Here is a 27,580-nt window from a genome sequence, read left to right on the forward strand (position 1 = left end):
TCTGACTACTTGTACTTTCCCGTCATTGGGAATGGATGTCCTACAGGAGTAGGAAGTGAGCCTTCCTGTAGTATCTAGGCCTCTGGGCCTAATCACTCGGTCTCTTCCCCAGGGCACACTGAGAGCCTCCTCCCGGCTCCATGATGAGCTATTCCGAAGGATCCTGAGGAGTCCCATGAAGTTTTTTGATACTACCCCAACAGGAAGGATTCTCAACAGGTTTTCCAAAGACATGGACGAAGGTATCTCTCACTGGTCCTTTCTGACACTCTGGAGTACACCCAAGCTCGCTGCCTCTAGACTTCCTGGGTGATAACCCCCCAGCCCCTCTCTTATACCCCCCTACATCCCCCAGTACAAAGAGAATATGCAGCTTTGTCTCTCCTAAGACTGAGAACAGAGTCTGGCATTTGCATCCATGATGTGGATATATTTAATCTCAATCAGAGGCTTCTACCCTGCCTTTGATCATCCAGGTCCCAGATAAAAGACATACAACGTTATTCTTTAAGTCTTTAACAGCACTAATGCTGGGCAGACATCTACCCAACTATGCTATTAGAATCTTTCCTATTGATAACCTCGAGCTATTACTTACTAGGTTCCATCTTAACTCCAATAGGCAGCCCTTATGGTCATGATTTTAAGATTCTTACCCCATGATGTCTTCTCTTTCTACCTCCTCTCTTTCCTTGAAGTCTCATCTGATCCCAAGCCCAGGATCCTCAAACCTGGCTAATGTTTCTTTTGTTCAACTATTGTCTGTCAGCATCTTTATTTAACCAATAGTTTTAAGTCAAGAAGCAAGGTCACATTGTATGTGTGATTCTCTCATTCCTTGGAGCAACTGGGCCTTGGGGGCTAATACTTATCATTACAATATATATCAAAACACATCAGCAATATTTTGCCTGAGTTCTCTTTCTGCCTATCTAACTTGAACACAAGGACAGAGAGTTGATCTAGCAGAGGGGCTTTGGAAGGGATACCTGCAGTCCCAGAACACACCTGCAGCTTCTGATGGGCTTCCTGTGTGCAGCACCGCCTGTGCCAGCACCAGAGCTCATAGGTCTCCGTCATCCAGAATCTAGTATTGCATCCTGCAGTGAACAACACTGGGTGCTTTACATACCTGTCCTAATTCACACAACAGCTCTGTGAGGCATCTGTTGTTTCACCCATGTAGCATACAAGAAGGTTATATCCTGAAAGGTTAGGTAGTTTGCTCAAGATCATATAGCTGGTGGGTGACCAAGTTGCGAATTTGGCTCAGATCTTTTTACCTCAAAGTTAGTTTTTATTTATTTACTTCACAGTGGTCAACCTCAGGAGGAAGTTGTTTGAGGGGTCAGTAGGCCAGTGGAAGGCTATGGCTGGAGGTAGAAGGAACCAGAACTGACCAGGCTCAGTACCAGAACTGGTGCATAACATGTTTCAACTTCTGCACACATGCAGACATGCATATACACACATGCAAATATGCACACATGTACATGCATGCACATACAGAGACACAAACACATACACTTAAACATGCATACATGCACATATGCAAGCATGCACAGACGCGCTTGAGCGGGTGCGCGCGCACACACACACACACACACACACACACACACACACACACAAGCAGAAAGACAAAAGAGCTAGACCTGTTGGTTCAGTCCTTGCACTGGAGTCTGAGGTGAAAGGATTGTGAGTTTGAGGCAATCTTGAGCTTTATACTAAGACCCTATCCCAAAAATGAAAGAAAAATAGCACTGCTTATGACATTGCTATGGTTTTCATACCTCCGCCCAAAGAAAGGAGTGGAGGAAAAGTTGCTGAAAGAGATGTTGCTGTTGAAGGTTCTGTACACATCTTTGATGATTACATATGTTTCAGTTTTTGTGTTGGTAAGAACATAGATAATTTTTGTTTTCCTTTTTGAATGCTTTCCCCAAGTATTTTATGCATATAATGCTCTGTAGAGAGGAACTGTTTAGGAGGAGTAGAAGAAACTGACCCAGAAAGAGAGGGTGGAGGAGGAAAACTGCCCCGGCCTGCGGAGGTTTTCAAGGCCAGCCTGGTCTACAGAGTGAGTTCCAGGGCAGCCAGAGCTACACAGAGAAACCCTGTCTTGGAAAAACAAAAACAAAAACAAAAACAAAAACAAAAACAAAAAACCTGAAACTAATGGAACATTGGCAGTTTAACTATATTTTAAAATTTCTTTTGTAATATTAGAGCATGCCCATAATTTTGAAGAACAAAACTCAGTTTTAAATAATCTATTTTCTTTAAAATTAATGTTAAGAGCATTACTTTCGCATACAAAGTTTGACTGCCAGTTCTTACTTATAAATGCATGACAGTGTAGCTTTTAATGCATCAGTAAATAGACATTGTTTTACATTTTATAAGTCTAGTTTCTAGGATAAGAATTACATAAATATTATCTCAATTTAGAAGTATCTTTAGAGACCTGTTTTTCTGGGTTGGCTCATGTCACCTGTGTTTTAGACTGACTCCAACCCCGAGTTACCAATTTTAAACTAACTTTCTGTTACCAATGTTACAAATTTTTAAACATACCCAATAACTTATAAGTCAATACTCTATAACCGAGACATGCAGAACATATTTATATCTTAAAAACCAGTCAGGAACAAAAGTGAAGTTGCTATAAACATATACTTATTTAAAACAGACAAAAGCTTCTTACATTTTTTTAACTGTAATTTTAAGAGAAAAGCACCTTGTCACTTGTTGAACCCAATAAACACAATCACAGAATTTTTTTTTTTTTTTTTTTTTAGGAAAAAACAGCCCTCAGATCTCTTACTAAAGATGTTGGAACGCTGTTGGCCCCTTTAAGAGCAGCTTGTGTAGATAACCAGCCCCTAGCAGGGCTTCTCCAGCTGCACTTGACTCCCAGCCACAGTGCAGGGTAACTTATCAGTTTCTCTAGTGCAAATTGAGACTGCCTTTTAAACAAGTTAAACTAAATCGTGGACAGCCAGCAGATAAAGCCTTTAACCATATTTTTTTCAACATGAAACACACAACAATCAATCATTCAAACAACAAAAACAAACACAAATTGACAGACATATGGTGTACCAAGGACAGACAATGGACAGAGAGGGAAGAGAACTTAATGTCCCAAAGAGATCCAGATATCCTAACCAGAACTAAGGATATCTCCAGCAGGATCCAGGGAGGAAGCAGGATGTCTCCCGCTTTCCTCTTGTCCTCAGGGAACACCTGAAATAGCTTATAACCATTTTTCTCCTTTTGATACAATGTCCCAGACATGGAACAACTGCTTTTCTGAAACCTACTTTCTCTGTCTGTCTCTCTCTCTCTCCCTTGTTCAAGACCTAACTCTTTATCTCCTCCTTCTTCTGGGAGTTCTGCCAGAGAAGGGAGAGGAGGCACAGTGGCAGCTACTGATAGTTACTCCCCAGCACCCTGCTTTTCTAACTTTCTCATCTCTTTTCAACATGCACAGACCTTCTATTTACATACCCATTACTTTCACTTCTAAAAGCCATGCAAAGCACAAATATACTTGAGCTAAGAATCTTTCTAGCATCTGTTTTTTTTTTTTTTGTGGGTTTTTTGTTTTTTAGTCTTTTTATTTTGTTTTATATAAAAATAAAACATTTGTGAAGATCTTATTTTTTAACCCTTATTCTTCGCATCTTGAGGGCCTCCTTGAGACCATTAAGAAAAGCCTCATGCTTATCTAATACCTGTCCCATAATACGTTGCCTGGATTACCCCAGATCTCCCACAGACGGGTGTTTCCGTGGTGACCAACTATCCCAGATCTCCCACAAACAAGCAGCTCAGTGGTGACCAGTTACCCCAGATCTCCCACAGACAAGTGTTTCTATGGTGGCCAAATATCCTAGAACTCCCACAGACAAGTGTTTCTGTGGTGACCAATCATCCTAGATCTCCCACAGACAAGCGTTTTCTTCTGTGGTGACCAAATATCCTAGATCTCCCACAAATGAGCACTTACATGGTGACCATCCAAGACCTGATGAGTCGGTGGTTCCAAATGATGAACAGCCGCTCCTTTAGACGGTATTCTGTGATCCTTACTCAGGAAGGGGCCCCACGTTGGGCACCAGTTGCCCTGGCCTGTGGGAGTTTTCGACAGGGGACCCTCGAAGAGAAGGGCAGAGAAATAGAGACAGGAGACACGAAGAAGAAGGCCAAGACCAACTTTGTTCAAGGCCCCCAAACTGTATTTCTCAGGGAACTTATACAGGCAGGGAAGAAGTAAGGCAAGTGGGATTTTTCACGTAGCCTGGGCATTATGCCAAGGTGAATCTCTGGCAGCTGCAAGATGTTTTCTTCTTCTGGGAAGGCACAGTGACCATTGACTACCTGATCTCTCCAAGGTCTGTAGCTGAGGAGAAGTCAAAACTTAAGCCTATCTTTAAAATGAACTCTAAACATAAAATAAGGTCAATTTGGCTCCCGGCAGAAGACCACTCACAGGAAATTGAGTGCTGGGTTTGTTCTTCCTTCATAAAATATTGAAGTTAATATACAGACCTCAGGAATTTCATAAAGCTCTCACAAACAAAACAAAACACCTATTAATCTCCATTTCCCTTGTTTGTGGGTTCCAAATCTGAAACGTGTTCTCTTGTGGCCTCTGCAGTGGATGTGCGTCTGCCATTCCAGGCTGAGATGTTTATCCAAAATGTGATCCTGGTGTTCTTCTGTGTTGGAATGATCGCTGGAGTCTTCCCGTGGTTCCTTGTGGCAGTAGGGCCTCTCCTCATCCTTTTCTCACTTCTCCACATTGTCTCCAGGTAAGCAGGGCATATGTAGGGAGAGATGAGGCCGTGGCTGCGAGTTTCCTGCTGTGACTCAGAACCCATTCTCTCACAGGGTCCTGATTCGTGAGCTGAAGCGCTTGGACAATATCACGCAATCTCCTTTCCTCTCCCATATCACGTCCAGCATTCAGGGCCTCGCCACCATCCATGCCTATAACAAAAGGCAGGAGTTTCTACACAGGTCAGTGCTGCTGGGGGCCAAAGGTTTCAGAGGGGAGCTGGCATTTTAACAGTTAGAATTACCTCAAGGGGCCAGTGAAGGCCAGAGCTGGGCATGGAAAAGCTCATCCCCAAAATTATTATTGATGCAGTGAAACTGTCTCTGGTTAAAACTCAGCCACTTGCCAAGGCCTTTTCTGAGAAAACGAGAGGACAGAAACACAGACCAGGAGACAAACGTGGATATATGGCATGCTGCCTTTGAGAATGTTATGTGTATGTTTAGACATCTCCAAAAGGATATGTAAGATGCTCTTTCCATAGCAACTGTCTATGGAAAGAGGAACTGGGTACCCAGAAATTGGTAAGAAAAAGACTGACTTTTTGTAATGAAGCTTTTAAAACTTTAAGGGCCATGTAGTGTGTATAGCACTTGCTCTACAAGCATGAGGACTGGGGTCCCTAGAACCCATGTGATTGCCAGATGGGCATGGCACGGCAGCTGTCCTGTAATTTCAGCCTTAAAGGGCTAAGGTACAAGAGCCCCAGAGTTGAGCTGGGGAGGTCGACTAGCCATGTGAGCCGGCTCTAGGTTTGGTTGAGAGACCTTGCCTCAGTAAATAAGGTGGGAGAATGATAAAGATCCCTCGTCTTCACAAGCTCACGTGTACACACATGCACACTGCACACAGACACATGAAAAAAACTTAATACCCCCTCTCTTTGTGTGTGTGTGTGTGTGTGTGTAACAAATTTAATGAATGTGTGTATCCTACATGTGTGCAGGAACCCTGGGGGTCCAGGAGAGGGCATTAAGTACTCTGGAACTGTATGTAGCTACATGTGGTTGTGAGCTGCTTTGTGTGGAGTTCCTCTGCAAGGACAGTACTCTGAGCTAACTCTCGAGCCCCACAGCCTTTTGCTTTTTAAAAGACATGGACCTGGTGCATGTCTTTAAACCCAGTGCTTGGGAGGCAGAGGCAGGAGGATCTTTGTGAATTTGAGGCCAACCTGGTTCAAATTCAACAACAGCCAAGGCTACACAGTGAAACTATATCTGGGGTGGGGCGCGGGGAGACATAGTCTCCCTATGTTGCCCCAGCTGGTCTCAAACTCACAGAGACCTACCTACCTCTGCTTCCTAAATACTGAAATAAAGGTGTGCACCACCACATCTAGCTCTCCCTAACATCTCTAACATCTCTAGTGTGGGTTTTGGTGTTTTTTAAAGGGTAACTGACATTGGAACACCCTGTGTGTGTCCTCAGATGTGTAGCTTGTATTTCTGAAGCTCCTAGGTCGTTCTTGTCATTGAAGATCCGAAAGTACTTGCTTGGACTCTGCGATTCATTGGAGCTTTGACATCGGCCTGTGAGTAGGGTTGTGTGGTACTTTATTCATCCTTTGCCACTCCCTCTTTCTCACAGGTATCAGGAGCTTCTGGATGACAACCAAGCTCCCTTTTTCTTGTTCACTTGTGCAATGAGGTGGCTGGCAGTGAGGCTGGACCTCATCAGCATCGCCTTGATTACTACCACTGGGCTGATGATTGTTCTCATGCATGGACAGATTCCCTCAGCCTACGCAGGCCTTGCCATCTCTTATGCTGTGCAGGTCAGTATCTGGGTTGTGGGCGTTTGGCTAGGGAAGAGAGTTGGGGAGTAGAATGCAGAGTTAAATAATCTGCTGTGTGTATTAAATACATGCTTTTGTTTTAAAATAGAGTCTCGGTTTTTAGCCTTAGCTGTCCTGGAACTCGCTATGTAGACCAGGCTAGCCTTGAACTCAGAAATCTGCCTGCCTTAGCCTTCAGAATGTTGGAATTAAAGCTGTATGCCACCATGTCTAACACAGAAATATATGCCTTCAATACCCAGTATTCAGGAGGCAGAGACAGTGCCTATCATCAGATCCCTATGATTTGAGGCCAGACTTGTGCTCATAGCAAGTTCCAGGACAGCCAAGTAGGACCCTGTGTCAAAAAAAGGAAAGAAAAGAGATACAGGTTATCTCCCTAGGGAAACATGTAAAAGTGACTTTGTAGTTAGAGGTATGTTCCCCACCATCCCGTCCCCGGCACCGGTCTACTTTCCTGAGTATTATACCATCCTCTATTTGCTACGTACATGATCTTTCAGTTTAGAATTCTGTTTTTCCCAATGTGATAAGTAAGCATACGTCTTCCCATGCCTAGGGATGATTAAAGGTCCTCAAGTAGTTCAAACGGATATGAGAGTGCAACCACTGACTACTTAAAGATGTTTGACATCAGTCCACACAAGTAATTTCTATAAAATTTAAAAAGTGTTATTGGAGGGGTTTTTTTGGATTTGGGGGTTTTTTTTGTTGTTGTTGTTGTTTTGTTTTTGTTTTTGTTTTTTTGAGACAGGGTTTCTGTGTAGTCCTAGCTGTCATGGAACTCACTCTGTAGACCAGGCTGGCCTCGAACTCAGAAATCCGCCTGCCTCTGCCTCCTAGAGTGCTGGGATTACAGGCATGCTCTACCACCGCCCGGCTTGGAGTTGTAATTTTTTAGAGCCAATTTTTTTAGAGAGACCTGAGCTGAAACACTTAACGATATCGTGGTAGTGCTGGGGCTCTGCTTCCACAGAATGGAAAAGTCGACGTGTACACGAAGCAGTATTGACTATAAATGGATTATGTATTACTGGATCGTTCTGCTTCCCAGGAGTTTATTATACTACTGTACTGTTGTGTGATTTTGGCTTTAAAAAAAAAAAACATATTGCAAAGATAAAAATAAAGCAAATGAATCCAAAGAGCTGTATCTTTGTGGATGCCCAGACGTCGTTGTAGACCTCCTGCATATTGTCACTCAGCAGTCTGAGGTGCACAGGGCTGTGTCGTATCATAGACACTTCTCTGGGAGTATTTTCAGTACTTGCTTACAAATTGGACTCTCCGTTTGTTCTGGCGGGTGGTTCGACAGTTACACAGCTTGAGTCATGTGTTATTGGGAACCAAGAGCACGGTGCCCTGTGGGACCCAGCACTGTGCTCCTTGACGGCATCCCGCTAAGTGCTAAGTGCAGGAAGTCCTGGAAACATCGCTATGTGTGTGAGCGCTGACTGGTTCTGGGTTGTGCATCTGTGGGTTTTGGAAGCTCCCTTGAGACTGCTTGCCGTGTACTGATACCGGCTCTCTCTCAGCTTTTGTTTCTCATTTTCAGCTAACGGGACTCTTCCAGTTCACCGTTAGACTGGCATCCGAGACAGAAGCACGGTTCACTTCAGTGGAGAGGATCAACCACTACATAAAGGTCAGGATACTGCAGGCCTTTCTGGCTCCTTTTGGAGTTCTTTTGTTCTTTCTGTCCTGAATGTGGGTGGGGAGCCTGACTTTCTCTATCTGTCTCACCCCCACTTCTGAGGAGCAGCCATTTCAACCATAAGAGTTCCTGAACAGACTGATAAGTTCTAGAAGGCACTGGCTGCTTTCTAGAGTTAACAGTGACACATTCAGAAACCTTGTTTTTCAATTAAGCTACTGTAACATTTTCCTTATACTGATTAGAACCATAGACCATTTTCTATACTTAATTTTTTTTTACTTGTTTATTTTTGAGATTGTGTTTTAATTACAATATTTCTGTCTTCCCTTTCCTCCATGCACCCCCTACTCCCTATATGCCCCTCCCCACTCTCTCAAATTCATGGTCCCTTTCTTCATCAATTGTAATTGCATGCATATATATTTTTTTTTCCGTCCCCAAAATACAACTTTGAGTTATGTATGTAGCTGTATCGTTAGTGAGGAGGCATTCAGGTAAGTTCCAGTTCAGGGGTCTCTCTGGGCCCTGTTTCTGAAGTATAAGCCATACAGCATTTTAATTCTTAATCTGATCTAGTTGAATTCATATAGTATTATCTATGTATATTTTCAGGACTGACTGGTTGGCGGTACTGGAGAGCACCAGTTGGTGTGCTTTTCCCTCAGGAGGGCCCCTCCCCCATTCCCAGCTTTCTCAGTTGCCTGGGGTTCTTTGTGCAGGGCTGAGGGCTCCTGTGCTTTTCCTGTGGAGTTTGGCATGTGCACCGGTGTCATCTTTGTCCAGCTCATATTTGGGGAGCTATGTTGGTGAGACCTTATGGTGTAGCTTCTGCTATGACTAGGAGACACAGGCTCACAGCAAAGGTTCTGGTCCTCTGGCTCCTGCTGTCTTCCTGCCCCTCTGTGTTCTCAACTAGGTCTGGAAGAGAGTATTTTATGGCTGTATGCTCAGGGAGGGGCATTCAGGTCAATTTCAACTTAGGGGGCTCTGGGCCCTGTTTCTGAAGTAAATTAAAGAATAAAATAAAATATGTTATTTTAATTTTTAGTGTGGACTAGTTGTCCGTGACCAAGGATAGCCACCAGGATCCTTGCTGAACCTTTGGCAGAGTTACTATAGGATGAAATGTAAACAGGGCAATTTCTCCTAACCTGGAGAGCTCCTAAATAATCCATACCGAGACCTATCATGTTTATTCAACAACTTTGCACACAGTGACTGAGCAGATATTTCTAGCCTCCATGCTGTCTAGCTCCTTCCCCAGCCACATACCAGTTACATCAGTGTGAGAGCCCTGGCTTGCCCTGCTCAGTTTGTGTTCTCACGACAGATTTCCTGTTGACGCTTCCTCACAACTGACCGCTAGTGACATTCTTCTTCCCTCCTCCCCCCACCTCGCCCCGCCCTTCTTCTCCTGGATCCTCACATGCTTCTCTCCAGTTCTTCTCTGGGACCCGGACTGGGATCAGAAGTCCAGCCTTTCTCTCCCCTCTGCCTAGTTATTGGCTGTTCAGCCTTTTATTAACCAATCAGAGATAACTGGGGAGTCTTCTTTCTATCACATTGAACAGGAGATTCTTCAAATGTTCATTACAGTGCCCACATGTAGACTGTAACTAGACACAGAAATCTGCATCTGAGTACACAGAACACAAGACCAACAGATTCGTGTGGGTCTGTCCTCGGCAGACTGCTGTGCTCTGAGGCAGGAGCCAGGCTCTGTTCAAGCTGTGTGGTTGATCCACAGAGGCAAACAGGCTCGCTGTTACTGCTGGTTCTGCTTGTTCCCGCCGTCCCCGGCAGCCTCTCAGGGTTGTCTTGAGGTTTGTCTTGCTCATGTCCTCCCTGCAGCTCCACAAGCAATTTTATGTAGAAAGAAGCATTGCAGGACTAGTGGGGACTTTCAGGGCTGCATGGTTCTCAAGCTCACCTATTCTGTAAACTGCCCTGAGAATCACTGCATTGCACCATTACTCACAAGGAAACGCCTCACTTTCTTAAAAGCTGAGGGTCAAGCAGTTTTGAAGAACTCTTCTCATTGAGAACTATATGTTCTAGCAGATGTATCTTCACTAATTTGAAAATAAACATCATGGATTATAGAAGATATTATTTACTTGGTCTTTCTGTGTAGCTCAGGCTAGCCTCGAAGTCATGAACTCCTTCCCTCAGCCTCCCAAGTATGGGCTTTACAAGCTTTACCACCATATGTGGCTTATGTAGATGACTTTTTTAAATGCACGGTTTATTTGTTTGTTTATTTGGTTAGTTAGTGTTTATATGTGTGTGTGGTACACATGTACACATGTAGAGGTCAGAAGATAACCTGTGGGGACTGGTTCCCTCTTTGTACTCATGGGGTCCAGGGATCCAATTCAGAGCAGAGCGTGGCAGCAAGCACCTTTACCTGCTGGATCATCTTGCTAGCCCCGTCAGGTATTTTCTCTTTTTCTCTGTTTTTTGAGATAAGGTTTTTCCTTGTGTGGCCCTGGCTGTCCTAAAACTCTAGAACTTACTCTAGTCCAGGCTGTCCTTGAACTCAGAGATCTGCCTGCCTCTGCCTCAGAGTGCTGGGATTAAAGGTGTGTGCACTACTACTACTACTACTACTACCACCACCACCACCACCACCACCACCACCACCACCACCACCACCTGGCTTTATCAGATATTTCTTAAACTTAACAAATGACTATTCACATAAAAAGTTGAGGTAGCTTTGTGGTATACCTGATAACAGCTGTTCTGCATGTTTAGCTGGTGCTGCTTTGCGGTGTTGCGGTCTGCGGTCTGTAGTGAGCATGTTTATAATGTAGCACTGAGTCCATAATTGCTCTTGATGAGTCATTTGCTGGAAGAGAGCAGAATAGACAGTGGACGCTGCTCAAACTAGTGATTCTTTTGAAGATTGCTTTCTTGATGCCAGTCTGCAACCCAGATTCTTATCCCATCTTGGAATGTCAGACTTCATTCCTCTATACACACACACTCACCACACACACATACACACTCAAACATATACACTTAGGACACACACATACACTTACATACCCATTGACACACAAAACACACACTCAAACATATACACTCACACATACATGTACCCATTCACATACAAACATACACACTCACATGCTTACGCCCTGTGTGCTTCATCTTAATGGTATGAAGTCAGTGACTACATGCCAGCGAAGTTTTAAAACACTGAGGGATGACCGCCATGACAAAATTACACAAGACGTTCTAGCAGCCTTTTAAGGTAGGCATGTGTTTCCAGGGCCAGATCAAGTCTGCACAGTTTGAAAATGAGGAACTAAAGAGCAGAGAGGCGAAATGGCTTGTGTAGGTCACACTGTCCTGGTTAGCAAGTGCAGGTCACGATGCTGTGGGTGACTTGTGTGGGTCTCACACTACCATGGTGGCAAAGCTGGAATTGCAGTCTATAGTTCTTGGATTGGCCAACATATTTAGATGTTCAGTAAATGTTAAATAAATTATTCCAGTTTTAATTCAGGCCAGTGGTGTAATTCTGTTTCAAGTAGAATATTTTCAAAGAATTCCAATGAAACCTGTTGAGGGATGGGAAGGCCTCACGTCCCACCTGAAGGTCTTCTGGCAGTGTAGTGCAGGCAGACAATTGCAAACTGTGGTAGTACCCATGTGCTGTGTCTCCGTCTGAGTTGGTTGGGTGTGAACAATTACTGTTAAAATATTCTTTTCTAGCAGGGTTCAGTGGTGGCAACTGCCTTGGCTGCCGTGCTTGCCCTCTCTGGTAAGCTTGGCTCCACCACAAGAATCTGAAGCACTCACTCTCTCCTCAGACTCTCTCTTTGGAAGCACCTGCCAGAATCAAGAACAAGGCTCCTCCCCATGACTGGCCCCAGGAGGGAGAAATAACCTTTGAGAATGCAGAAATGAGATACCGGGAAAATCTCCCTCTGGTCCTTAAGAAAGTGTCCTTCACCATCAAGCCCAAGGAAAAGATAGGCATTGTGGGACGAACAGGGTCAGGTAAGGACTGCTCTGGACTCTGGAGAAATGTTGAAAGTGATTCAGATTTAATCTTTGGTCAGCAATTTCATCTCTAATACACAAGTCATCATTGTCTTAGGCCCCTTGGAAGCCAGCTCTCTAAGCTTGCCTTTAGCCTTGCTCTTGGGACAGACAATGCTTTCAGTCACAGTCTTAGAATAGAATTCTTGGAGCATGTGGCAAAGTACAGGAGAGGGAAGCACCCAGGACACAGTACCACAGATATACAGAATCTCCCACAGGCCTGCCTAGTGCTGCACTGTTAGTTGATTCCAGATATGGTCAAGTTAACCAGGATTACTCATCATGGTCACCCCGTCCACTCGAGACAATCACTTCTCCTGTATCATGTCTCATTTCTAAAGAAAACAGTCACCATATCATAATATTGCATAACTTAACTATCCTACATACAACTGCAAACTAGTTATATAGTTTAGAATAGGTGGCAATTTCTCTCTAATGCTTTATCTTTCAATGTTTTTTAACTTAAATATAACAAAAGCCACTAATATTATCTCAGTCTATTATGTTACATTGTATGTAAATACAAAGATCTGCATAAAGTATGTGTGTATATGCACAAACAGCCTTAACAAAATAGATTAGAAACACTCATGTCAGGTACAGTCTGTTTTAGCATCTGGTCATGTGTCCTTAGCTGGTTTTTATGACTACAGATATATATGTGTGTGTGTGTGTATATACATGTCTGTATATATATATATATATATGTTTATGATGCTGAATCAAAGCATATATCGCCTTCTAGAGAACTCTGTCCCCTCTCCTCCAGGAAACTGCTACCTGATGATACTGTATCTACAAAAGGCCATTCCCAGGTCTGGACAGATGGGTCAGCAGTTAAGAATACTAGTTGCATTTTCAGAATACCAGGGTTCAATTCTCATCACTCACAGCTCACAACTGTCTATAATTCCAGTTCCGGGGGATCTGGTGCCTTTTTCTGACCTCAGTGGGCACCAGGCACAGACGTGGTACATATGTATTCTGGTAAAACATTCATAAACATAAATACATAAAATTATTATTTTTTTTTAGAAAGGTCATTCTACTGTTCTTTCAAGCTAGCTTTTTATTAGTGGAAGGGAACATGGTAAGATGGATTTCATGATCATGGTGGGCACAGTGTAACACTTCTCTGGTTGTAAAGTGAGTTCCTTGGTCAGAAGCAATGCTATGTGAAATATTGTACCAGTGGATGAGGCATTCTGTAGTTCATGGATGGTGGTTTTGGCAAACCATTATGTGCAGGGAAAGAAAACCAATGAGCAGAAACAGTATCTGTTTTAGTAAGACTAGATAATTGCCCTTTCCAGAAGAAAGTGGTCCAGTGTAGTCAAGTGGTCAACTTGCCACTAAGTGACTGACTCATAAATCCCCTGGGGAATGGTGTTGTGTAGTGGCTCAGTGTTGGTCTCACTGCTGGCCAATCTGTCACTCAGCAACAGCTGCAGCCAGGTCAGCCTTAGCAGGCGAAAGTCCATGTGTCCAACCCATGCATAATCTCCATCTCTGCCACCATGGCCGCCTTATTCATGGGCCCATTGGGAAAAGACAAGGATGGCCAGAGAGAGAAGCCCACTGTCTACAGAGTGGTCATCCTATTTGCTTGATTATTGAACGCCTCTGCTGATGTCACCTTTTGATGAGCATCTACATGGGGCATAAGTATCTTCATATCTTTTGCCCATTTGGAGAGATCTCCAGATGTCTTTCTCATCAATTTTTCCAATCATGTTCTTTGCAGGTCCCTGATCATTCAGCCAATCCATTGGCCTCAGCCTATGAATCAGTAAATAACCACACTCCCTTCATTTCTCCTTCCAAGAAAAATCCATGACCATGTATACTAACCAAAGTTCTGCTCACTGTAAAAATTTCCCTTCATTGGTGTCAATCTTAGTGACCCTTATATTGCCATGATAAGATACATGACCAAAGCAACTCACAAAACATTTAACTGGGAGGTTGCTGACAGTTTCAGAGGATTAGTACATGATCATCATGGCAGGGACCAGGGTGGGAATCAGGCAGACAAGAATCTGGAGCAATAGCTGAGGGCCAGTCTAATTCAAATCACCATATTGTCTCAGCATTGTCCTAGAAATGGTTATAATGTTGTGGCCAATTACTTCTGGCATGATGTGCAGAACCATCAGTAAACCAGGCCATCATGGTACACTCTATGAGGTTATAGTGTCTGATTAAGATCAGAAGTCATTGTAATGGGAATGGAAGCCACGGGCTTTGTGGCAACTCTTTTTGAGACTGGGTGTCTCTGTGTAACAGCCCTGGCTGTCCTGGGACTTGTTTTGTAGACCAGGATGGCCTCAAACTCCCAGAGATCTACCTGCCTCTACTTCTCAAGTTCTGGGATTAAAGGTGACCTGCTCAGGTTCAACCACATATATAACATTTCCATTTGATAAAAGATTGCTGCCGTGCATGTCCTACCTCATAACTTATTGCGTCAGATAATACCCAGCTCAGGATCGGCAGCTCAGTTGAATGGTGATGTGGTGGCCCATTGTCAAATGTTCATTGCTGGGAGCCTGCCCAGCCTAGAATGGGCTGAAGTAGGACACAGAGTTGTATGTAGACAGAAGACTGATAATCTCTGCCCTTTAAACTCTCCGTGTATGCTATATGCTGAAGCTGATTGTTTATAAAAAATCCTAAAAACTTTCTTGTTTACTCTATGATTAAAAACCACTGACTCGTGCAATTAACACTTGTTGTACAGCAACAAGGAATTAAGTAAAAAATTTATTGCTATCGCTCCCTTCCCTGTCCATCTGGGAAGCCAGAAGCCTCTCTGGCTAACCTGGTTAACTCTTTGTGAACCAGAGAGGAAGGAAAGGAAAATAATTAAGATGCTCTATACAGGCAAATATGTGCAGACACATATGCATTCATACACCCACACTCTGACCCAGCCCCACTGTTAGTCTCAGTCAACTCAAATATTCATGCATGCTTACATATGCACACTTAAACCTACACAGGTGTATGAAGACAAACAGACATACATTTGGATGGATGGATGGATGGATGGATGGGACAGTGCCCCCAAGCCAAACCATCTAACCAAAAACTTTATTTCTTTTCTCTGTTTTTTTTATACCTTCTTAGACAAAAAGATTCTTAGAAAATTACCTCAGAGATAAAGTGTTACATAAAATGGGAGTTATAGAAGGATGTTAATATTAAGTTCAAACAGAGTTTCATTCTAATATAAGAATTATATAGTTCTTATAAGTTCAGAGTAACAGTTTTTACATGGCCTTGCCTTATCATAGTGCACCTGTGGCTTTATCCTTGGACCTGAATGTTTTTCCTTGAACCGAAATTTGTCCTCAGTCTATTTCTCTTTTTAGTGTAATTGTGAAAGCTCATTGTATCCCGTCCTATGCAGCCTTTATTTACTATGTGAAGAGTGGGCACATTCTATTCTTGATTCTAACTTTATTACATCTTTCTAGCAAAGCAACTAAGGCCATCTCTTAAAACTTTCTTCCTAAAATTATTTGAATCAAATCAGGAATTCTAAAGAGTCATTAATTCATCTAAATAGCATTAATTCGTGAAAGTGTATCTTTAAGTTGGTTTGTAGAAAATCTGATCAATAGGGTGGGCTAATGCCCAGGGATTATTAGATTAATAATGACAGGAAAGGCATATCAGCTGTGAACAGCCATCCTGAGCTGAAGTCCCATTGGGACCTTGCCATCAAGCTGACCTATCACAGACATGCAAAAAACAATGGGCCACCTTTTAGGAAGGCTGCTTCCAGCCTTGGTCTATCTTAGATGGTTCTCCACAGTTAATTTTCTACTAAGGCCCCAGAGCAGGCCAACGATTGTTTCCAAGAGAGAACAGTTGCCTATAGATGATGGTAGAGCCTTGCTCCAAAATACCAAGAGGCTCTTTTGTGAGTCATGTACAAGGGCAGAGCATCTCTGTCTGCCACTGACACCTCAAGTACTATCAGGTCTGCTGGATCATATGGTCCCAGTGGTAGAGCAGCCTGCATGGCAGCCTGTTGAAGAGGGCCCCACTCAGCTAGCCCCTTCCTGAGTCACTTGGCATATGGATCTAAGTAACACACCCAAGTGAGGAATGTGCCATGTCCAGAATCCAAATAGGCCCACTGTCCTGGTTGCTTTCCCATTGCTGTGAAGAGACACCATGACCAAGGGAGCTTATGGAGGAAACCGTTTCCTGGCCTACAGTTTCAGAGGCTGTCATGACTGCCATGACTACCATGGCAGGAGCTCCTCTCAGGTGGGCAGGCCTGGTAGTAGCTGAGAGCTCTATGTCCTGATTCACAGACACAAGGCAGAGAGCTGGAGTAAGCTTGTCCCCAGCTAGCTTACAAATAAATGAGACTCAGACTACGGTTATTTTATTTGGCTTTGACAATTACTGGGGGTCACCCTTCTAACTTCTAACTGCTGGCCTGGCTACCTCCCCAGCAAGCAGTGTACCCCAGATATGTGCTCTTTCTTCTAGCCATGTGCTCCTTGTCCATCTCCCCTCTTGGAGGCTTCCTCTCTCTCCTCCTCCTTCTTTTCCTCTCATCTCTCTCCCCTAACCATGTCACTCCAAGCCCAGCTGCTACCTCTAATCCCTCCAGTAGTTGGCTGTAGCCAATTTTATTTAACCAATAGTTTTAAATCAAGGAACAAGGTTTGCATAACAACAGCTTGCCAACCTGAGAAGTCACTCATAAGCTTAGACCTTCAGATCTAGAATTTAGCATTACAATAGGTAGCAACAGAACAAACCTCAACAAAGAGCTAACTGGGGATGTTGTGGGATTTTGAAAGCCCAAAGCCTGCCTCCAGTGACAAGCATCTCCAACAAGTCACACTTTCTAATTCTTCCCAGATAGTTCCACTGACTGGGGCCCAAGTGTTCAAACATGTGAACCTGGGGTGGGAGGCATTCTCATTCAGAACACCACACCCACTAAGGATTGTGCTTCTTTGTTGGTGGTAGGAGGAGCCAGGTGCAATAACTTACCCTTCATCTAGGAAAGAATATCTCTGCATTTGTGTTACCAACAAATTCAGTGTGTTTGCTCCCTCCTGCTCACTTGGTACGATCATCATAATGTCATCAGTATATAGTGGACCATATGATATTTGTAGAAGACATATAATCAGATAATCAATATCCCTTCAAACTAAGTTTTGAATATATTCTAAGTTTAATATATCCTTAAGGTAAAACTGTGAAGGTATATTGTTGGCTTTGCCAACTAAAATCAATTGATTCTGGTAGTCCTTATGGACAGGTACAGAGAAAAGGGCATTTGCTAGATCAATAGTTGCATACCAAGTAGCAGGAGATGATAGTGTAGTCAAGTTGGGACACAGCATCTGGTACAGCATCTGCAGTTGTGATCACTGCTTGATTAAAATTGTCAGTGTTCTTCCTCGGGGATCTATCTGTCTTCTGCACAAGCTGGATCGGATCACTAGAAGGAGATATCTGGTGGCCACCACTGCTGGACCCATCAAACTATTTGTTCTCATTCTTCCAGCGAGTGGATATTGGCTTTGGTGTACTGTTTCCCTAATAAAGGTAACTCCAGTGGCTTCCATTTGGCCTATCTAAGCATAATAGTCCTCAATTAATAGGCCGTGGAATCAATGTGGGGCTTCTCTGAACTTCTCCAAACTTCTAAGTATATTTATTTTACTTAGACTTTCTGAGACTGGGAAATAAATTTATAGACTTGCTGGACCTAGTACTACAAGTCAGTCCTGAGCCAAAATTCTGCTAATCACTTCACTGCCTGTCTTAGTCAGGGTTTCTATTCCTGCACAAACATCATGACCAAGAAGCAAGCTGGGGAGGAAAGGTTTTATTCAGCTTACACTTCCATGCTGCTGTTCATTATCAAAGGAAGCCAAGACTGGAAATCAAGCAGGTCAGAAAGCAGGAGCTGATGCAGAGGCCATGGAGGGATGTTTCTTACTGGCTTGCTTCCCCTGGCTTGCTCAGCTTGCTTTCTTATAGAACCCAAGACTACTAGCCCAGGGATGGCACCACCCACAAGGGGCCCTCCCACCTTTTATCCATAATTGAGAAAATGCCTTACAGCTGGATCTCGTGAAGGCAGTTCCTCAAGGGAGGTTCCTTTCTCTATGATAACTCCAGCTTATGTCACGTTGACACATAAAGCCAGCCAGTACACCACCATAAACTCCTACTTTAACTAGAGGGACAAAATGTTTCTTGGTGTCGTCTAGAATTTTGAACCAGTATCCAATACACTCTAGAAAGTTTGATAGTTTATTTTCCCACAGTGTGCATTATCCTTGTAAAAGGCCATAGGTCCCTCTGGGAAAGGATGGGGAAAGATGATAGTAAACTTCAAGGTCTTTCCTCGGGGGACCTGTCCAGCTCTCGTCCAAGGGGTTCTGGGTCTGCAAAGTGGCTCAAATCTAGATAGTGGTTCACAGGCCATGGCTCCTTATTCCTATGATCCAGGTTAGTCTTTCTTCCATTTGTTTAAGAAATTTTCTGCTTATACAGACCAAAGGAGAAAATGCAGCAGGTTTCTTATATATCATAGGAATACCATGATAATTAGCTAGTACCAAAGACTCATAGAGCTCATGCCACAATGACAATCACTTGGCCTGACCGGCTGGCTCACTGGTCAGGCCATTGTGGACATGGCTTTGCTCATGCTGCCTTTTGTGATAACTACACTCTTACCTTGTCTCTTACAGTCTGGCCGCTGCTACTCAGGGGCTCAATTAACCCATGCAACTTAATTCACCCAGTTCAGCAGCCCCATTCCAACCCTAAGGTCTGCACCTAGGAAAGGAGAATGAGGAAGGCCTTCAGATATGCAGGTGCTTAGAGTAGGATTGATTGAGGAGACCGGGCAATAAAAGAGAAAGACTGACCTTTACAGAAGCATTTGCTGTTTGGTCAGAACAATGAAGGGTGGTGGCCTCTTGGGTCTTGGCTGGAGTGGAGATCATATGCATAGATGCCGAGGACTTGGCGTTCCAGGCCATAAAGGGGAGTTTAGGGGTGGGAGATACCATCTGCATATTTGTTTCCCTGCAGGCTCAGTGTTTTAAATCCTGTATCCTGAACTGCCTGTAGATGGTATCTCTGCTCTGAGGTTTCTGGGTTATTAGCCAGGCCTGTGGGGCATCAAAAGGAAGAGGAATACCATGTTCATTTGGCTGTTTCCTGCTGGGCAGAGACAAAGAAGTGCTGTTGGAGTCTATGTTCAGGATAAGGGGGTGGGGGAAGGTTGTGCTGACATCATGTAGCAGGAAGAGAGTTTCAGCTTGTTGGCTGTGGTGGATTATGTGGTTGTCCTTATGTCTTCCTGGAGAAACGTTTGAAAACAGTCAATTAGACAAAGGGCTAAAAGAGTAAGATAAGTCCCAACCTTGGGGTGCCCTGCAGGGGACCTAGCCAGAGTAGCCATTGTCCTAACTGATAACGCTAGTCATTTGATCCAGAAGGAACTTATCTAAAAAGTTTAAAAGACAGGGTAGAATGTTCTGTGAAGCATCATTTTCTCTGGATGAGGGCATGGATCCCATCCAAAATTCAGCAGTTGTTCTGTCCATGAGGCTGGATGTCTCAGCTGGTCTTCAGTGTACGCTTGAATCCTGAAGAAGGCAGGTCTAATGCTAGTGATGGAGTGGACTTGCGAACACGGCAGTGACAAGTAGGCAAGAGAGCACTTCCGTCCTCCATGTTCTTCCAGAACATGGGATGGCACAAGGGATGGCCTAGATTAGATCTGTTTTGAAGGTGTGTTTTCCCACTTTAAGATCTGAATTAAAGATCTACCTCAAAGATTTGGATTAGAAGTGGATCTTCCTCTTTTAAGCAAAAATCCCTCATAGGTGAGCCCTCCATTTTGTGGTTTTAGCTCCAGTTGTAATCAACTTGACAACCAAGATTACCCATCACAGTCCCAGAAAAATGTCCAGAGTAACAAGAAGAAGGATGAGTTGGATGGTCCATCAGCCCCCTTTCAGAAGCCACCAAACTGCTGTTAAGGGTTCTTAACTATCCGTGGTCGGCAGAAGGGTCAGTGTAGAAGAGCCTCAGTTAGTGTGCCTCAATGGAGGACTGATCCAAGGAACCTTGAGAAAGCTTACTGAACTGGCCACGTGCTAACAGTATTCATCCTTGGAGTGTGTTAGGCCTAAATTAGTGAGGAACCTAAATTTGGGTTTTGTTTGTTCTTGTTTTTCCAAATTTTTGAGTTGTATCATTAAACCATTTGGGACCTGTAGCAGTTATTAATGAAGAGTACCTCTCCACCAGGCCTCTGAATGATACTCCTTCCAAATATCCAGTAAAGCACAACTCTTAAACTTGAATAGTTAGCCAAATATATTTATGTATATAAAATTCCCAATTACATAATACCAATTTACAATGATAAAGTATTATCCCAATATTTCTAACCTCTCAGCATACCAAAAATATGTCTGAAGCCATGTAGATATCCACATCTCCTTCTCTGCTCTGCTTGTCTGGTCCACCTAGCCTGTCTGTCTCTCCTCCTTCTCTTAGCTCCACCTCCTCTCTCCCCTCCAGTCACTGGCCTCTCACTGCCTCAGTGTGAATGGATAGGAAATATCTTGCAGCAGGGACTTTCTAATGTTTTAAATGTAGGCATTTTAAAGTAAAAATTGCCCTTGTAGGACTATTCATTTAAAACTATGTAGAGGTTTTGTTATGTTGTATTTTAATTTTCATTTAATTTCAGGAAGTTTATTTCCCCCCGTCCCCCCCCCCCCCACGACTTCTTTTTAAGTACTGAAATCACCTACTAATAAGGAATTAATGTTTATCTATGTCTTTAGCTCCAGTAGTAGATTTTTTTTTAATGAAATCAGGTGTTCAGGTGTTTGGTGTATGTGTTTAGGATAGTGATATCATCTTGGTTAACTGTTCCCTTGATTAGGACAAAGTGTTCTTTCCCCTCCTCTTCTGGTTAGTTTTAGTTTGAAGTCTATTTTGTCAGATTTAAGATTGTGATGTCTTGTTGCTCCTTGGTCCTGTTTGCTTGTTCTTCTGTTATCTTTTTACCCTGAGGCAGTGATGTTTAAAGCTAAGTTGTGTTTCTTGTAGGCTGCATATAGATTGATTTTGCTTCTGTGGGAGAACAGATCCATTGATCTAGATGTAGCTTTATCTCAAGAACTGATTCTCTCTCTTCTACTTGTAAGGCTTTCTGTTCCTAGTTGGGCTTTGGGTTTTTCAGTTCCATCTTTATTTCATCCTGCGTCCTCTTCACCATTTCTGTCTCCAGATTGGATTCCATTATCAAGGTCTGGATTGTCTTCCTCACCTCCATCAGCCTTCTGGCTGTGGTGTTTTCTGGCTTCACTCAGGCGTTTGCTCTCCTCGATTTCATTCATTGACAAGATTTTTGATTGCTCTTTTTAAGTTTGTGTCCTGCCATTCATCTGGGTAATTCTCACTGGCAAGCATTGCTACAGGGCTGGTAGGTTTTGTGGGGAAGATACTGCCTCGATTGTTCCTATTGTTAGTACTCGTGTTGAGATGAGATCTGGCCATGTAGACTTCCTTTGTTATTTTGTACTGAATTTGTTATGGATGGGCAGGCTCCGGGAGAAGATAAGATACTGGGGTGGGTTCTGTCTAGAGGTTGGAAATTGCTTGGATAGAATGAAATGGGGTGGGCAGAGGAGACTGGCCTGGTTCAAAGGTTGAGTTTCCTCTTCCCAGCCAGGAGTGTGGGGTGAATAGGTCTGTGAAGAAAAGCTGAATATGGTGTGGGAGAACCCTGTGATTTGGGGAACAGGTAAGTAGCATCCTGACCCCAGACTAGGCCACTGCCCTGGTTGTGGGACCCAGGCTAGATCTGCTGGGTTACAGAGAAGACATCACTGAAATGGTAAGGGGATCTCACTGGGCGAGACCCTGGAAAAGGCTATAGGACATCTGGGTATGGAGTGGGGAGGTGGAGGTGGCACAAAGTCAATAGATTATTTAAGTAGTTCCCACCATGGATCTCTAGCATGCTGCGTGTCTCTGAGAGGTCAGTGACTTTAAGTGTTGGCAGATTGTGAAGCCTGTTCTGGCAGACACTTTAAAATGTTTATCCTTGTAATTCTATTTGTCTAGAACCATTCCTGGTACCAGATCTGCATTAGCCAAGGTTCTCTAATGGAACAGTGAGTATTGAGTGGATATCTCTGTGTAGAGAAGAAAAGTGGCATAAGCTGTGGTCGAGCTAATCCATCAATGGCCGAAATGACAGAAAGGCCAGAAATAAGGCTGTATGTCTCAAATGGCCGTCAGTCTACATGGACTTCTCTAGGAAGTAGGTTCTAACACAGGAAAGGAATACCTTAATAGCAGGATAGGTGAACTTGCCAGGGAGAAAGAAGGCAAGCAGGCAAAAAGCAAAAGCTTCCTTCTTCCATGTCCTTGTATATGAGCTGCCACCAAGAGGTGTGGCCCAGATTTAGGTGGGTCTTTGCACCCCAAAGGATCCAATCAGGAAAACCTCTCACCTAGGTGCTTAACTGCTTAGTTGATTCATATGTAGTCACTTTGGTGTTAGCCATCACAATAAGCCATTTTTCTCTCTCCAGAAGTTACTCACAGAGCTACTCTTCTGCCTCTTCTTACTCCCCAGGGAAGTCCTCTCTGGGAATGGCCCTCTTCCGTCTGGTGGAGTTGTCTGGAGGCTGCATCAAGATTGATGGAATAAGAATCAGTGACATCGGCCTGGCTGACCTCCGGAGCAAGCTGGCCATCATTCCTCAGGAGCCAGTGCTGTTCAGTGGCACTGTCAGGTGAGCCTGGCCAGGGCTGCATGACGGCAGAGCTGCCTGCCACGTGTCGGGTGGGAATCCCACGGCCTAGTGTTCCCATCAGTCTGTGATTCCGACTGCGGTGATGAGGCAGCTTCTGCTGTATGTGCTGCTTAATTATCCAAGTGTCTCAGCAAGGCTCTGACACAGGAGTCCAGAGATCAGAGATTGTGGCTCAGATTCTGCCCTGTGACCTCTTAGCAGGCTTAACTCTTGAGCCTGTTTTCTCACTCCTAAAGTGCAGATACTTATAAGTGCTGTTGTGATATAAATTGAATAAATTCATAAGCATACTGTTTATGTGAGTTCCAAGCCTGGCCAACAATAGGAGCACAAACGGTGGCTGCTCCCACCACCCTCTGCACTCCGTCACTCTGCTGTGCCAGCGGCTGGAGTTACCGTTCTCTGGGTGCCTTCCCCATTGCTTCCACCGTCACCCAGACCTACGTCCTCAAGTTCCTCTAGCTCTGTTCCTCCGCTCTCCTCCTTTTCTCTGGTGCTGGGGAACTGAAGCTGTTTTGGGAATCTCTAGAATGAGCACTCTGACACCATTGAGAGTGAGAGAGGAGATGACTGGTAGACCAGAGCCAGGTCAGCTCCTAAAGGACTTTGGCCCTGAGTCTGTAACCTCGAGGTGGGCCAGCAGCCTAGCAGGCTCGAAGGAGGACTGGCAGTTAGCCTGGGGCCTTTTGGTTTTCAAAGGTGTACAGGTGACAGATAAAAGCTTTTGTGGTCAGGTTGCTAAGGGCAGGGGCCAGGGGCCTTCCCCAGCCTTTGGCCTACAGAGGAGATGAGGAGTTGGTGAGGGGAGGGAGGGGTCAGGCAAGGTGGTGAGGAAGCTTGTAGATCTGGCTGAGTAGCAATCAGATGGCTTTGTTTATACAGATTTTACAGAACAAAGCATAATGACTATCCAAGAAGTACAGATTATGTGTTTGATTTTTTTTATATTACATGTCTAGTGTTACAAGGTCAGTCACAGAAAGTACAAATAGGACAGATCTTATTTTTATTATCAGCCCTAAAACTCTAATTTAAAGACTATAAAGAATGTGTCCTTCAAAGCAAACACATTATATGACAGCCTGTTTTTAGGCTGCCAATGTTTGCAGTTTGAAAGCACTCCAGACAAACAGAAAATATCTGAACTGTCTTTTTATGAATAACAAACACTAACACCTAACTCCTTTACTGTACTGTTTCATCATTTACGCTATAAAGTAGAATTTATTTTAGTCGATCCATCTTATTTACTGAGTCCTAGTCCCCCTGGGCTATACCCTATATGATCCCGTCTTTAAACTACATTTTCTGAGTGCTGTAAGCATATAATAAAGAGAGGCTTGAACCTGTAACCTCAAGCCTCTGTTTACCAGAGTTTGTCAGTTGTCTCTGTTACCAATTATACTGTTTGAGTTTGCTTAGGGGCAGATGCCCCAAAAAGAATTTCTAGCTATGTGCTTATCTGTGCTTAACAATCTCCAGAGCATAAGATTTCCAGTGTGACCAGATAATGTTAAGTTTAGGACTTTCCTAAAATGACTTTCTTGGGAAGAGACATAAAGTGATTCATAATGCAGAAAGTCCCCGAGAATGCAACACTCGGGGACCAAAACCCCAAAGTGAGAGAGGGACCACGAGGTGGCAGCATTCAGTGCATGTGCCAGGTCGGTCACAGCGGCGCTGGCTTCGTGACTTGGCTTTCTGGTGGACGTGGCTGTGCCCGGCAGTGGCCCCTTTGTTTCTGCTGTTTGTCCAGGTCAGTCAGCAGTCATGCCTGGCAATGGGCACGATGCAGTCCAAGTGAGTAGCCCAGTGAACCCTATGGGAGAGTCGGCCTTGTCTACCTCGGTCTCCTTCAAACAGGGTTCTGCAAGGCTGCCACTCCACAGCAAGCAGTGCTGCTGTTTCTGATTCTTCCTTTGGCAAACACATAGTTTGATAGGTTTCAGGTTTTTTCCATTTTTGATATTTAGTCTCAAATTATGTTTTTTCTGAAATTTAAATTTTATAATATACATTATATATTTGAAGACACTTCTCCTATGGTAGGTTTCTGTATGTGCCCTCAGATGGTCCTTAGTGTTAGCTCTCCATCCCTGTGTCCCTTCCCTTACCACACTCTTCCCTCCTCATCTGTGTTTAATACTCAGCTGCCAGTCTCCATGCTTTCTAACTATATATTCTGTTTCCCTTCCTTCAGAGAGCCATGCCTACCTGCTTGTCCCTTACTTTCTACCTAACCTCTGTGGTTCTACAGATAATAGTATTCCTATTGAAGGTTAATTAGCTACCGTCCACTTACAAGAGAATACATACTTGTCTGGTAAGACATGCCCGTGGTGCAGTAGCGACCCTCATAGCCTGGAGTAACCAGCCAGTTTCTGATTGTTTAAGGGCTGCTCCGCGAGATGAGATCTATACATGACATCTTTATTGGTTCCAAGAACCTGTGGCCAGACATGTCACAGGTTGTAGAAGAGCATCTACTACTATTACTGTCCTAAATGAACATAATATTAAACAAACTTCTAATGAGTCATCATTAGACCTGGAGATTAATCCATATCTTATCCCTCATCAGATAAGATGGTGATCAATGCAGAGACTCACAAATGGTCAAAGTGCAGAGACTAAAAGACTATGGAGTGCCCAGCCCTGAGCGGGAAGCCTCTCCAGCACAGCCCCTCTTCCCACAGCTCAGGGTCATTGCAGACTCAGAAGGGGAAGAAAGACTGAGAGCCACAGGATGACTGCGGGAAACAGTGGTTTCTGGGCATAGCAGGGTCGTCACACATTAATTCACAGCAGGTGAAACAGCATGCCCAAGACCTGGCTAAGCTCAAGCCAGACAAAGTTCCAGTGTGGAAAGGGGAGGTGGGCACTGCTGGGAGACCATTCTCCAGGGGAAGCTGTGCATCTGAGGATATATGAGCAACACAAATTGTACTTGATGTGTGTGTTTTTTTAAATACAGAGTTGACTGGGTCATGAAGGGGCTTGAATCTTGGAGGAGCTAGGGTAAGCAGCATGAATATGATTACAATACTTACATGCAGTCCTCAAGCCAGGAACCAAGCAGGCATTTTCCATGCTGTTCATAGGAGGGCTGTAGCTGAAGGAACTCATGTCTCCAGGTGTCAGAGGTGATTGACACACTCTGGTGTTTCCTTTGTGTTTTCACATTCATATTTGTACTTTTTTAACGCTAACTTATGTTGAGTAATAAAAATAATAAACTTGCCAGGCAGTGGTGGCGCACGCCTGTAATCCCAGCACTCGGGAGGCAGAGGCAGGTGGGTTTCTGAGTTCGAGGCCAGTCTAGTCTACAGAGTGAGTTCCAGGACAGCCAGGGCTACACAGAGAAACCCTGTCTTAAAAAACCAAATAATAATAATAATCATAATAATAATAATAAACTTTAAATTATGTTTTAGAAAATAGGGAGGCCCACTCTCAGGTGTTGTCCTGTGACTCTGTGGGGGTCTGTGACCTTCAGAGTTGATATCCAGTTTTCTGTGTGTGCTGTTGAACCACAGACAGCCATTGAAATGTGGTTTGTTGCCAGGAGGCTGTGGTACAAACGTTTAATCTCAGAGCTTGGCAGGCACAGGCAGGTGGATCTCTGAGTTTGAGGTCAACCTGGTCAGGCCAGCAGAGTGAGTTCCACGACAGCAGGAATACATAGAGAAACCCTGTATCAAGAAAAGAAAAAAAAAGTAGTTTGTTAAACATTGGCCTCTGAGCAGTTTCTATATACTTCTCCCTAGATCGAACCTGGACCCTTTCAACCAGTACACGGAAGACCAGATCTGGGATGCCCTAGAGAGAACGCATATGAAGGAATGTGTAAGTGGAACTGAGGGAGGGCTGTGCTGGCATCACAAGGCTGGGAATGTGGGCCTGCTGCATTCTGTCCTGGCTCCCTCCCACTCCAGATGTCTGTGGAAGAATATGTCTAAGCAGGAGTTCACCTGCATCCCAAAGTCAGTGTCTCATACAGGTAAAGGGGCTTGCCCCCAAGTCTCTAACCACCTGAGTTCAAGTTCCACTATCACATGGACAAGGGAGAAAACAAACTCCCACAGTTGTCTCTGACTGCTATACTTACATATCACACACATATACACACTCACACACACATACACTGTACACACATGCATACACACAAGTATACATAATTATACACATAACACACGTACAGGCATACACACAAACATACATACACACAAATAAATGTAATAAACAAAAATTTAAAGTTGGTTTCTCAGCCCTCCCGCTCATGGCCATATTGGCCCCATACTTTCCATTGACTGAGAATATATTAATAATAGCCAGTCAGAACTTAATAAATCTTATGTACATTAAAGATCTACAGTGTG

General features: G+C 43.9%; 1 protein-coding gene across 2 annotated transcripts in view; it reads left to right on the forward strand.

The window, feature by feature from the left end:
- Positions 1-27,580, forward strand: part of Abcc5 (ATP binding cassette subfamily C member 5) — a 101,481-nt gene that overhangs the window by 63,323 nt on the left and 10,578 nt on the right. For both annotated transcript variants that reach the window (XM_052159263.1, XM_052159264.1), the window contains exons 20-27: positions 113-242; positions 4,664-4,817; positions 4,897-5,025; positions 6,431-6,617; positions 8,194-8,283; positions 12,117-12,306; positions 23,021-23,180; positions 26,969-27,047. In XM_052159263.1, coding sequence (XP_052015223.1) covers positions 113-242; positions 4,664-4,817; positions 4,897-5,025; positions 6,431-6,617; positions 8,194-8,283; positions 12,117-12,306; positions 23,021-23,180; positions 26,969-27,047 — 1,119 coding nt within the window. The remainder of the gene's footprint in view (positions 1-112; positions 243-4,663; positions 4,818-4,896; positions 5,026-6,430; positions 6,618-8,193; positions 8,284-12,116; positions 12,307-23,020; positions 23,181-26,968; positions 27,048-27,580) is intronic.

Source organism: Apodemus sylvaticus, chromosome 15 (genome assembly GCF_947179515.1).
Source record: "Apodemus sylvaticus chromosome 15, mApoSyl1.1, whole genome shotgun sequence".
In the NCBI taxonomy this organism is placed as follows: domain Eukaryota; kingdom Metazoa; phylum Chordata; class Mammalia; order Rodentia; family Muridae; genus Apodemus; species Apodemus sylvaticus.